Source organism: Zonotrichia leucophrys, chromosome Z (assembly GCF_028769735.1).
Source record: "Zonotrichia leucophrys gambelii isolate GWCS_2022_RI chromosome Z, RI_Zleu_2.0, whole genome shotgun sequence".
Classification (NCBI taxonomy): Eukaryota; Metazoa; Chordata; class Aves; order Passeriformes; family Passerellidae; genus Zonotrichia; species Zonotrichia leucophrys.
The window spans coordinates 38,967,862-38,982,175 of record NC_088200.1 but is presented as its reverse complement, the minus strand read 5'-3'; the positions used below and the strand labels follow the sequence as shown (position 1 = coordinate 38,982,175).

At 37.9% G+C, this 14,314-nt stretch overlaps 1 protein-coding gene across 1 annotated transcript in view; it reads left to right on the top strand.

The window, feature by feature from the left end:
* Positions 1 to 14,314, top strand: part of GLIS3 (GLIS family zinc finger 3) — a 155,733-nt gene that overhangs the window by 119,310 nt on the left and 22,109 nt on the right. Inside the window, exon 6 of the mRNA XM_064735573.1 lies at positions 7,128 to 7,269. Within this exon, the coding sequence (XP_064591643.1) occupies positions 7,128 to 7,269 (142 nt within the window). The remainder of the gene's footprint in view (positions 1 to 7,127; positions 7,270 to 14,314) is intronic.

Here is a 14,314-nt window from a genome sequence, read left to right as displayed (position 1 = left end):
AAGTCTTTAGTACTGTCTTCAACGAGGGTTCCTGTTCCAGGGTGAAATCTTTGTGATTTCGCACTGCTGGATCTGGATTTGGGCAGCTGCATTGGCAGGTGCTGATTCTGGAGTCCTCAGTACTGCTCCTGAAGCAGCCGTGTATTGGCCTCACTTGCAGTGCCCATTTGATGAGGGCTGAATTATGGCTTTAACAGCAGCAAAAAACCCAACCTGACACAGAAGTGCCCCACAGTAAATCAGAGACAGTAGAAACTCAGAAAGTTAGCTGTGCTAGCCTAACTTGCACTTCACATCATTTTCTTGCCTGATAAAGACAGCAGAACAGAGCAGCATCTTACTCTGATAAGGAGAATAGAACAACACAACCTTGGAGAAATAGATGAAGGATATAATTTAGGCAAACAGAAGCCACAGAAAATGCAATCGGGATGCCACTGAGCTCTGCTGACAAAGCAGAAGTTATGCAAAACAGCAATATTGCCCTGACACGAAAAAGAGGGTTGAGCCACGTGAAAAGGACATGCGACACTGAAAACTGTCAAAGAAGGTCCCAGAGAACCTATAAGGACTTCTGATAAGGGGTACAGCTGTGTAAAATAAAGTAATACATAAACATCTAGCCAGTGGGGATAGCTGAAGAGTGTGTAATTGGTGTGTACAATAAACACTCTGTTTACGTCATGCTCAGGACACTCAGCTGGGGGAAGGATCCTCTTGAGTGACCAGCACACTGCACTGAAGAGTGCCTCCTCTCTGATAGTCAAAACCATGTTAGAAAATTCCCATCTGGCTGGTATCATGCCATGCAGCACGCTAAGCAGACAATTCACAGACGATGAAAATGTACAGGGATGCCTTAAAGAATCTTTGCAAAAGTAGAAGTCATATGGCTGAAGGCTAATGATTTTGACCTCTTGATAGTAAAGCAGTAGAGCTTTTCAGTTCTAGTCTTAGACTGTCTTCAAGAGATTATTTTTAAGAGAGTCATGCATGTATTTAGGTTGAAGTGGAGATAAATACAGAATTAAATATTTAAAGTGAAGGCCAGTGTTATGTAAAGGATGCTGCAGTTCAAGAAAAAAAATTACAAATGAAATCTGAAAACCTATTTCTGTATAAACAATTGTTGACATTATTGATCTACAGATTACCATGGCAATTTTCAGTAATCTGTGATAAGGAGAAAAATATGTTTGTGCTAAATGAAGCACCTGGTGGGTAAGTATGTGTTTATTTTACACATTTTTCCTCTCATGGAGTGAAAATTTGCCAAACAGGTGTATTTTTAGAACGAGAAAGCAAATAATTTTGCAGTAGAAGTGTTTTCTTTGTCAGGCTGCATTTGCTTGGAAAAACGGATGCTTAGCAATATCATATAATAGCTATATCCCCAAATCAGCCTAGCACGAAACAGTAGGTTTTTCTTGCTTTTTGAATTGAACTGATTTGATGTTCACACATAAAATCAGCTACAAGCCTCTTGGAACTGCCTGAAGAAGAGGATGAAATAAAAAGGGCCATAGGTATAATTTGTATAACATTTCAGATTTGATAAAACTTGATGTGGGATAGGAAGAGAGGTAATATATGTGTGTGTTTGCGTGTGTGTGTGTGTATGTGTTCAAACATCTGTATGACTGCTTTTCAATTTTCACCTGGACTGTGGCTTGTTTGTTTATTTTAGAAAAAGGCCACTGCTGCACTCACTCTAACTGTACTTCCCTTTTTTAAAGTAAGATTTTCAGGGTTTTTCTTTAGTTAGAAGTTTCCATTCAGATCTGTCCCAGCTGCAGTTTTTCCCTTAAAGTGGTCATCTTGGTAGTCTGTATTTTTTTAGTAATGATTTAATGCAAAGTATTCCTCAAATTAGAATAATACCAATTAAAAGAAAATTCTCTTTTCTATATACAATAAAAGTAGAATTTATTTTAATGTTATCAATCTTAATGTAACAGTGTTTTCCTCTAATAATATTGCTTTAAAATCAGAATTTCTTCTTGACTTGAAATTTGCCAAGGTTACCTAATTGTGTAGGTTCCAGGTCTTTTTGATTTTTAATGCAAGACACTGAAAAACATTTTTGATGTGTTTTTGTGATCTATGCTAGAACATGAAGATGGAAACCATTTTATATTGAACTCAAATGTTCAATATAGTAAAACTTTTGAGAGTAGCAAAAGTAACTATTTCTTGCACAGAACCTAACATCACTACTGTGCAGGTGGGCTAGTTGAGCTTGGTTTTTATTGTTTTTTTCTGGCCAAGTGTTTAATTGAAATGGGATCTAAAGGCAGGGAAAAGTAGCACACACACACACAGATGCATATCTGAAAGCTGTGGTAGACAATTAGCAGAACATTTTTCTTTAGAAGTCTTGCACAGATGACTCCCTGAAAACAAAGGTTACAGAGAAATCCCTTCTGTCTGCATTGCTTTATTGCCCCAAGATGTCTGTAGTCTGCAGAGGCAAGAATTAGGATTTTTTATTGATTCTGTGTCATTGTCTGTTGTCAGAAGGGTTTTGTACTGTGCAAGAAAGTGCTGAACCTTGAAGCTGATCTTTGTGAGTAAATGGATGATCTGTATCCAGCAAGAAAAACCATAATATGAGTAAATACTGTCTTACAGCATCGCTTCATAAATTTAAAATTTTCTAGTGGTGACATCTGCGTACTCTCAATGTCATGATACTAGCAGGATATCATTTTCCACTAACTGTACAAATGAATATTAAATTACAGGTACTCCTACAGAAAAGTTAGTACAATGTGGCCCTGTGTAGTCAGGTCGTGCTTTTCTCTCGTAATGACAGCTTAAATTACAGGCAATGAAAATGAGTAAAAACCACCTACTTTGAACCTGACATTAGTAAACTTAATACACAGACTATGTAAATAGCAGAAATTCCTCCTTGTCTTTATACACAAAACAAAAACAGATCTATAGAATTATTACAGTTAGTGTAAAAAAATTCTTGTCAATGAAACATATCATTAGTTAGGGGTTTTTTTCGCTAGTTTTAGACATGGCAGACATGCTTCTAACCTGCATGAAAATAAATAGACTATAACTAATGTCTCACGTATGTAAAAACTTTACTTGGTGCACAGCATGCATGTATATTAAGCACATGTTTATGTAAGCAAGATCTAAAATGTTATGGTTTGATAACTGGCATGTTTGAATGACTGACAGTGTCTAGACTTTACTGAAGAATTAATTGAGTTAATCTGAATACATACAGGCAGGTTTTGAAGTTACTGAACTATTTTGTGTAGTTTAGGATTTCTCAAGCTATACTGCTTCTTTTCTTATGAAGTGTATTCGTAAACACATCTATTGTATGTTCTCCTTGATGGTGTCTGACTTCTCTTATACAAGAGCAATGCTGAAGAAACTAGTCAGGTCAAAAATAAACATGCAGATCTCAGATGAAACACACATTAGTGAGAGAAAAATTTTTAAAATTACCTTTTCTTGTAAGGAGACATTTTCTCTGGGATTAAGTCATGCATCAAATCAACAGCATGCCTCTGCCTTTGAACTCAAATGTAATGAAATTGAAAACTGAGGAATAAGAACCTTACACCCTTCTAATTATTTCTGCTTGTTTCATTTAATTTGCATAATTACTTATTCATATGCAAAATGTGCAGGAGTAGAATTTCCATCCATTGTTCTGAAAGGCAGTAAACATTTGCTGATTTTCACATAAGTAAAACAGTTGTAAACCATGACTGAAATATTGTTTGTTTTGTATATTAGAAAAAACTGCCACATTGTGATAATGGAAGTTCTTCTGTATTTCCAAATACAAAACTTCACAAATCTTACCATAAAATTGAACTATTAAATTCAAAAACTATTATTTGGACCAAATATCAAATACAGGGGAGTTTTAGGTGAGTAAAGCAATTGATTTTTAACTTGCACTTTGGTCAGCCATAAATTTAGGTTACTTTCCAGCACACAGGAGGTAGCTGTGCTCACCATGTCAGACTTGTCAGTTATTGATTTGACCAGTCAGTGAGGTAACTCCATGGCCATACAGTTCGTAAAAACAGATTGCCAAGTTTTCAGTCCCAGCATGATTGTACTGGTGCTCAGCTGAGTGATCATGAAAGAAGCAAGATGGTCATGGGGAAGTGACGTATTTCTGTCACAGTGGTGGGAAATCTGTGCTGGGATACAATTCATATAGACGTCAAAGAGAGTGTCAGCTTCCTTTTACACACTTGGATGGCAAGTCTGCAGTCCAGGCTGGAGAAGAAATGCAGTGTTGTTAGAACAGAGCAAGAAATGGATGGCAGCTGGTCAATTATTATTTCTCCTTTTTAGCTTTTTCAACTGAAAAAAAGTTTTACAGTTGCAGTGAATGGTTTGTGGTTTTTACTTGGTTTTAAGATAATTAGTCTTTTCATTGTCTGTTCTGTTTCTTGACGTACTAAAGAAGAATCATAGCCCAAGTTTCCCTGCATTTGTCACAATGCAAGACATTGCTTTCAGTTAAAAATTTTAATTAAGTTTAAAAAAATAAGTTTTCTGTGAAATATGTAAAAATATTTGACTGATATAGAGTGTGTTGCATTATGCCCTTTTCTGACTTGTGACTGTATTTCTAGAGCTTGTGATTGAAAATACTAAGCAACCATAGGCAATGCATGAAACAGGAGCTGTCCTCAGAAATCAGATCACAGCTGTCTCACAGTGTTTCTTTCTCTATTTTCTCTATTTTTGGTGTTCTGTTGATGATCCTAGGTTTTCTTCTTTTTTTTCTTCATTTTTATAAGTTTTGAAAAGCCAGAAAATTTATGCCAGCACAGATTGTCATGATAGATTTGTTCTAAATATCAAGGAATATGCAAATGCAAGATTCCTGAGCAGTGCAAATTAGAAAAATCTGTAAAATAGGTGGTTGCATATTTTATTTTAAAATAATTACTTAATTCTTGTAACTAATGTGTAAATACTTAACTCTCATTTTCTTGTTTTTCTCACTGTTTTATCCGTGAGTGCCATCTGATATAGAAAATTTATCTGTTTCTTAAAATAATTCAGACAACTTCACACAGGCATCTTCTGTGATTGTGTATTCTGTATGATAGAATCCTGATTCTTTTATAGAAGTCAGATTTTTCATAGTATATTCACTTTAGATTCCATAGAAATTTAAATTCACTTAAGGCTTATTGATAATGTAGCATAAGGGTTTGAATGAGGATGTATTTGACATTTAATTTCACAAGCACTGACTTTCATGAAAAAGCTCAGTTACTAGTGATAGCAGGAAACCTAGCACAATTACTGGATAACAGCAGAAAGTGACATGTACCAAAGTGGGAGAAATGTTTCTGCTTACAACAGATTGTAAATATGGATAACAAACAAAATAATTTGTCAGGGTATTTCTTCCCTTTTGCCTCTTCCCCATCCATTCTCCCCCTTCCTACAGTTCTAGAAGAGCAAATATACCTCAGAGAGCTAGTGTACCTCTGGGCTTAATAACGGCTGGTTAAGTTTTTAAGAGAAGAAATCTCCAGCACGCAGAGTGTGTGCATAGGTATCACAGGCTATGTAGTATCTCCAGCTACAGGGTCGGGTGTTTAGGAGGTGCAAGACCAACTCTTCACTCAGTTGCCGTGGTTTTACAGTAGTGCATATTACCAAAAGTAATTTGAGTGTTTATCAGCATGTTGTGGCACAAGGGTAATCTTGTGGCAATGGGTCTTTTTATAGTTGCGTTAAGAATCATTTCCTCTTACTTTTCTTTCTTCATTTGCCCGTCCCTGGGGTGTTCAAGGCAAGGTTGGATGGTGCTCTGAACAGCCTGATCTAGTGGAAGGTGCCTCTGCCTGTGGCAGGGGCACTGGGACTTGGTTCCTTCAAATGAAAACTGTTCTGTGATTAATTCCTGAGTATCATATGTGCAGAAATTTGTCTTTTGGTTCCTCTTCCTCCCCTTAGGAGGAGGAGGAATGTTTAGAGGTGCTAGGCTATCTTCTAGTTAACTGTTACCTGCTCACCCCCCATGGCACCAAACAAGACAGGAGAAGCCTCAGTGGCCTCTGTGAGATTTTCTTCTTGGGAAAGTGCAGCACACTCACCCCCCATGGCACCAAACAAGACAGGAGAAGCCTCAGTGGCCTCTGTGAGATTTTCTTCTTGGGAAAGTGCAGCACATCCAAGTAGGTCAGGGTTCTTTCCATCATGCTGCATGAACCTGGATGACGTGACAGGATGTTTATGGGCTTCTCAGCCACTGCAGTAGCCCACATGCTTGTAAGCACAGACCTTCATTTTCCAGGCTTTTAAATGGAAACAAAATTACTTAAAGGAACAGACAATTTTTTATATATATACCATTAACATCAGGCAGCAGATCAGGACAGGCATCAGTCCCAGCAGCCTGCAGCAGCATCCATAACTGCACTCAGGGTGCAGTTTGGCATTACAGCCACACCATCCTTGTTAGGGTGCTGCAGCCATGACAGAGCACTCTCAGTTCTGCAGGAGTGTGAAACAAATATAGTCCTAGTCTGTTTAAGAATGGTATCTCAAGAGAGCTGTAGTCCATATTGAAGTGGTCCTATTTCCACCTGCCTGTATATTGCCTCTCCTAAGTGGTTGCTCCCAGTCACTCATTTCCAGTGTTATGAGCCCCTCTGCTGTTCTGGTCCTATGGTGAGGCAGTTCAGGGCATTAAACCAGCATGAAAATATTTGTATCCATTATAGTACCCCGCTGCTGGCACAAGCATGGCAGACATTTGATAAATCTTGAATAGCCATTATCTAGGCCACTCCTCTGTTTTGCAGTCTGTGACAAAAGAGCACTGAAGTCCTTCTGTCCAAGGTCCTACAAGTAGTGCTTGTCTTAAGTATAGTCTTGTTAAGCATCTGGGAGTGTTTTCTTCCTCAGGTTCAAAAAGTGCCTGCTAGATTGAAAGGATGGTATTAATGATGATTTAAAAGGGAGGTTTCTGATTGTGCTCCATTTCTTTCTCTAACCTCAACATTTCTTCATTTTAATTTTTCACTGTCTTAAGATTTTTGTGATTATTTCCTTTCTTTTGTCCATGTCCATCTTTTGTAACAATTTCTCCTTTTTTATCTCTTGTTTTTCAGTTGCGATCAAGCTCAGAGATTGGCCAGGACATCCTGAATGACTGCCTTGCAATCCAGCCCCTCCGGCCAGTCCTGTCACCACAGGATGCTGTAGATAGTACCATGGGACACTCCCCAGGGTCTGCTTGTGATATTTACCCAGGTATAAAATAAGACAGATAAAAAGCTGCTGCATTATTCCTCACTTAGTATTAGGAATCACTTTGTAGAGTAGAATGTACTCTGAAATGCATATCTATCTCATAAGAAGGATAGAATGTGCAAAGCAATATAAAAAAAGATTTTGAACATGTTTTTATGTTTTTCGGAGGGAAGGAAAACCAATCATATTATACTCATTAAAAGACCTAATACAACAGATGGATATTTTTGTTCTATGGGCATTTGATTCTGCAACCACTTTACTTCTACCATTCCTTGTAGACATCTTGAATACATATTTTAATTTAAAATCACAGTATTTTTCCTCTGCCTTAGTCATGGATCACATATCAGTTTTTCAATTGATCTACATTAAGAAACTGAAATGCTGCATTATGAGTATAAATATACAATAGACTGTAAATAGACAATAAACGCATTTACACCATGAATGCATGTATAATCCTATTGTATTATTTCAGTTAAATATCTGAGATTTTCCTACTAAAATACCTTTGTCATATCTGCCTACATATACAATTTTTTTGTTAACATTTCAAAAAAATTTGAAACTATCAGTAAGTTATGAGTGATAATAAATCTTAAAGCTCGACAGGGCAATGGGCAGAATGTTAACATTTTTAATGCAATATTTTAGTAGTTGTGAGGGCCTCTGTTTTTAACTTTCACGCAAAATGCATTACGTCTTTTATCACTTCAACTTTTAAGTTGAAGAGAGAACCAGATGTAGGAAGTGAATTAATCGGCTTCATTTATGTTATCTGCAGTGATGAAAATGACATTATATGAAGTGGCCACTTCAATAGGTGGTTTTATTTTACTGAGAGGTTTGTAAAACTAGCAATTCTATTTCATGCTTTTGTCAAAGCTGCTGTGAGTCACACAATAGTTAGTGATGATGTAGGTGTATGTGACAAAATTCACGATATTTAAAGCTGTGATTGATTGTATTCTAGTTTTTAGGTAGTTGGTATTACTTGTATGCTGTTAACTTTTAAATGCCTTAGTCTGAGTGTACAGACTGAGTGTGACATTCAATATGCGATAGAAAGGGGAAATTTCAGATTTTAAAAATGTGATTTTGGCCAGAGAAACTCTGGGGACATTTAATTGATTATAGTTGTTTATTTTACATTGTGCATTGAGAGGGAGTTGGATAGTGAGGAATGTTGAGATTTTTTTTAATTATTTATGGTTTTACCAAGTGTAACATGAAAAACTGAGAGATAACAAAGACTCAACTTTTCCTTTTCTTTTCAAGTTCCTTGACAGAATGGAGGCTGGGATGGGACAGTGTGTCAGATTTCAGAAACTGAGGATATTCTCACAGGAGGTGGCCACAGCAATCTGTTGGGCACCTCCTCCCTAGTTTCCAGGCTATGCTTAAATGTCCAGCTCTGTCTGCTGGGTCAGTCCAAGCACAGGCTGACAGAGGCTTGAACAAGCTGCTGCCCATGACAAGCTGGGTAGTTTCTTTCCTGGCACTACTTCCTATTGTATAACAATTTTTATGGTAATTTAATTTTTATGCTAATTAATCAACATACTCTTATCAGCATTAATTTCTGTGTAAATAATAATCTGGTTTCTCTTACATGTCTCCCAGCTATCTATCATTTGGCAAAGTTCTTGTAGTTCTAGTCACTTGTGTTGTTTCACATCAGTTAGAGGGTACTATGTCAGGCATAGAGCAGTCCGTGTCACTCCATTTTGACAACTGCTTGATCCAGTTGAAATAAATTGTTTCATTAATGACTCATCAAGGATGCTGCAGGGTGATAGACTATGTGAACAAATGAGATAAATCTGACAGGCAGGAAATTATTATATTGAAATGCCAACATGAAAATTATTCATGTCCAATTGAGAGAAACATAAAATACAGAAAAACCTAAATGTCTTGTCTTGGAGAAGCTACCCTTCAAAATTCACTTAAAACAATTTTTTTTTTTTTGTAAATGCAGCTTTGAGACTTCGGAAATGTTAAACACATTATTTTTACTGGGTACTGTTTGAGACAGCACATTAGCTGAAATGTCGCTGTGCTACTTTTAAAGTAGAAGGAGGAATAGATTTTCATACTTCCAGTCGTGTCCAATCAAACTTTTCTTACTTGAAGGTCATTTCACTTACTCTTGATGCACTTTTAAAGCACGTTTATTCATGCACATTTAGAGGTTTTTTTCTTGTAGAAGAATTCTAAGAATAAGTGTTTGAAAGCAAACTATTAGAAATAGGCAAGAAATGTCAGAAGCACATGTTTAGATGCAAGTCCATTTTCACTTACATAGTAGAACACCTGTAGAGACCACTGTGTAGTTTCTCAGCACAGATAAAATACAGAATCTATAGACACAGACACATTTAAATGAAATGCAAAAATGACCTTTTTGATTACAGATCTATTAGTTGGAGTTAAGTCTTCAAAAGAGCTTTTTCTTAGCTTGTAGTCTTTATAACTTCATAGAAGAAATCCAAACTGACTATTATCTTATTAATACAGTGAAGTAGCATTACAACCTCTTTGCTTAAATCTAACACAGAATTACATTTATGGGTCTAAAGCAAACAGACTAAGGGCTAAGCATTGTGATAGTATCTAGGTTTAAATTTTGAACAATACGTAGGCATTTTGGTTTACTCAGTTCACAGAATGAAGGTGAGAGCAATGCACTCATAATAACATCGGGATGATGAGTTTTCCTGCTGTGAAACAATATGAACTTGCTTTGTATAGAGCAATCGGAACCACTAAACCCAGAAGAGTCATAAATAGTGCAGCAGAAAAAAAACCCATCTTTTTACTGTGCTGTTTGGATAAAACTTGACCATTTCATATTTATGCATAAGCCAGAATGTGTAATTCATTTATAAGTAGTTACTGAATATCACACTAAGTTCTGCTCCAGAGTTAGCAAAGGATCTTTCTAGAGCTTGTCAACTGCATGATTTTCTTTGCAAGTTGGAATTTAAAAATTGTATCAGTAAAGTTACAGAACTTATTTGAATACTAAGTATTTTTTAAATAATGTCTTACACTATATTGTTAAACTTTGACCTAACTACTTGTATGTGTATGACTTTCTTTGCTTTGCTTGAGTAACACTTTTCTTTGGTTTTTTTCCCTGCTGAAATTGTACTAAGCTGGGTGCTCTGTGCACATAATAAGAAAAAAATCCAATCCCCCAGGAATTTGTATATAACTTAACAACAGGAAAGTAGGAAGGTACAACAAGCAGGTAGAGGTTAAGGACACATACAGGAATAGATAAATGAAATTATTAATTAATGAAAGAATCATATTAAAGAAATTGTCCTAGTGAGTCCCTAAGACTGAAAAAAGCAACCTAGTTTTCTTTTTTAAAAAGTAGTCTGTTCTTTTCTTTAAAAATAGTTTTTTAAGGGTGATAGGCTTGGACAATAGTTACAGCTTATTCCTGTTAGAAAAAACAAGAATGGGAAGGAAGAACTGGCATATGAATGGCCCTTGCTGTGAAAAACAGAATTGTGTTTGATGTGTAGGGAATGGATGCAAAAGGAGCAGTAATGTAGGACTACCAACAATGAAGAGGATCTCTGTTTTCACCTTTTAGGCTGAATTTAAGTATTGCATACATGTCTAGAGCTCCTGCTTAATGTGATGTAGTCATAGGTAGAACCATACACACATTACAGGGGGCAAAAAAGTGTTAATAATAATATCTTAATTTAAGGAGGATAGTTTGCTTCTGCTCAGACTTGCCCTTTTATTTACCAGTTTTACTTATGAGTTTATAATTTCTATTTTGAGACAACTTCATGGTTCTCCAAAAATTGATGTAATGTTTGGGTTCGCATTTTTAAGAACATTTACCAATGGACTGCTACAAACATTGTGGGCAACATGCCCACTTGCACCATTTGTGGTTATATTCATCATGATGAGACTGAACTTCAGAAACTGCAATCCACTAAAAGAGAAGAAAATGAAAGGCAGGGATGTGATCTAGAGATGCCATTTCAGGAATGGCTTAAAATACTGGTCCAGACCCTGCTTTATTTCTTCAGTACTTTTATGTTTTCCAGTATCTATGATCTGCCTGTAAAACACCTGAAAAGTCATAGAAAGGCCATCAGTGCAGGTGGTCCATGTGACAGGTTAACTTTGGAGACAAACTTATTATCTTGAAAATGCAATTTTTACTTCTACTGTACTTCTTAATGCATGATGGCTTCTTGAGTTTCATATTCTCTGAATACTTCAGACTTACAGATGAACTGAGGATAAAGGTAAAACAGAAAATAGGTTTTTCATTTGCTGGGCTTACCACTTAGAGCTCAATACAGCACATATCCACATATTCCTGGCTACAAAATCCGGTGGATTCCTAGGGGACGAGAAAGAGGGGAATATATGCAGATGATGCTTACAAGTGCAAAAAATATTTCATATATTTCCTTCTGTGCAATAATAAATCAGTTGTTTTCAAGGACCTCATAAATATTCCTTACAGAAATAGAAGGCTATATTTAGTAATTAAAAATAAAGCAATCTTGGAAATGTAGCTGACTGAGCTACAAAATTAAACCTTCACACTGTCTTACTCTACATGGTAAAAACTTTCAGCCCTACTCCAAATTCATACCGGCAATAATTAGAAGAGAGATCTTTTGGTGGCAGAAATTGTTTTTAAGAGTGCTGGTAGTAAGCCCAAGATGCTCTTCAATTAGAGCATTTTTGATAATTTGCTAATTTCTGCATTTAAATATGTTCCATGAAGTTACAGGTTTCTGACTCCATTGAAAAATAACTTTTTTTTGGCCTTAGATTCTGTGACACTTTCAATACTACTTTTTGGCTTTCTTTTCTTAAAGAAACCTTATTCAGGATCATCCTTTTCTCTTGCAACCACCTAAATTGTTCCTATGCATTGTGAGGGTACGTGTGAATTTAGCTTCTCATAGAGAACTGTTTGCAGAAATATTTTCATGGAAAATTCTTATGTACTGATAAATGGATATGTGATGAGGCTCCAGAAAAGAAAACACGACTCCTTCCTCTTTTTGGCTGAAACTTTGTCCCAGTTGAGGTTCACAATCTGAGGTTCACAGTCGAGACTAAGTTGGGATTAAGCTGTAATCATCTTGTAAATAGTGTTGTAACTTGGACTTTTTTAGGGATACAGAGGAACAACAGTCATGATTCTTTGGCTTTTATTGAGGTTTTTTGGTTTTTTTTCAAAATGTCTGAATATGTTTAAAATTTCTTTAAAGGTTTTAGTTTATCCTGAATTGATAAGACTTCCTGTAGCAACCTTTTTGTTACATAATCATAGAATCACAGAATGGTTTGCATTGGAAGAATTCTTAAAGGTCATCTAGTTCCAATCCCCTGCCATAGGCAGGGGCACCTTCCACTTTACCAGGTTTCTCAACGATCCATCCAGCCTGACCTTGCACACTTCCAGGGATGGGGCATCCACAGCTTCTCCAGGCAACTTTATCCAGTGTCTCACCACCCTCACAGTAAAGAATTTCTTCCTGACATCTAATCTAAACCTTTCTCCATTTGTTTAAAACCCACTTAAAACTAACATTTAATTCTACATCTTTGTGTGTGGACCTGTATGGTGGTACTACACTTGAGCATGCTGGTTGTCATGAAAATTTCACCGAATCACAGAATCCTTAGGTTGGAAGAGACCTTCAAGATCATTGAGTCCAACCCATGCTCTAACACCTCTACTAAACCATGGCCCTGAGTGCCACATCCAGTCCTTTCTTAAACACATTCAGGAATGGTGACTCTACCACCTCCCTGGGCAGGCCATTCCAGTACTTTATCACCCTTTCAGTGGAAAACTTTTCCCCAATATCCTGTATTTCCCTTGATGAAACTTGAGACTGTGTCCTCTGATTCTGTCAGTTGTTCCCTGGAGAAAGAGACCAACCCCCCCTGACTACAGACACCTTTCAGGGGGTTGCAGAGAGTGATAAGGGCACCTCTGAGTCTCCTTTTCTCCAGGCTAAACACCCCCAGCTCCCTCAGCCGTTCCTCACAGGGTTTGTGTTCCCAGCCCCTCTCCAGCCTCATTGCCTCCTCTGGATGTGCTCAAGCGTCTCAAGGTCCTTCCCAAACTGAGGGCCCAGAGCTGGACACAGCACTCGAGGTGTGGCCTCCCCAGTGCTGAGTACAGGGGAGAATGACCTCCCTGCTCCTGCTGGCCACACTGTTCCTGACATAGGCCAGGATCCCTTTGGCCTTCCTGGCCCCCAGGGCACACTGCTGGCTCATGGCCAGTCAGCTGTCACCAGTGCCCCCAGGTCCCTTTCCAGCCACACCGTCCCCAGCCTGTAACGCTGCAGGGGGTAATTGTGGCCAAAATGCAGGACTAAACACTTGGATCTATTAATCTCCATCCCACTGCATTCTGCCCATGCATCCAACCATTGCAGGTCTCTCTGCAGAGCCCTCCTACCCTCCAACAGATCAACACACGATCCCAGCTTAGTGTCATCTGCAAACTTACTAATGAAGGACTCAATCCCTTCATCCATGTCATCAATGAAGATATTGAACAGAGCTGGCCCAGCACAGACCCCTGAGGACACCACTGCTGACTGACCCCAGCTGGATGTGGCACCGTTCCCCTCCACCCTCTGGGCCCGGCCACCCAGCCAGTTCTGAACCCAGCACAGAGTGCTCCTGTCCAAGCCGTGGGCTGCCAGCTTTTCCAGGAGTGTGCTGTGGGAAACAGTGCCAAAGGCTCTGCTGAAGTCCAAACAGAGAACATCCACAGCCTGTCCTGCATCCACCAGGCAGGTCACCTGGTCACAAAAAGAGACCAGGTTGGTCAAACATGACCTACCCCTCCTAAACCCATGCTTTGCTCAGTTTCACACCATCTAAATCAGGTATTTAATGGACTGAAAAGACATTGAGAAGGTATTTACTGGCAACGCTTTGAGCAAGTAACTCACATATAACTCAGCCTGAACCAGCTAGAAAATGTACAAGCATGGCTTACAAAATACTTGCATGGAAT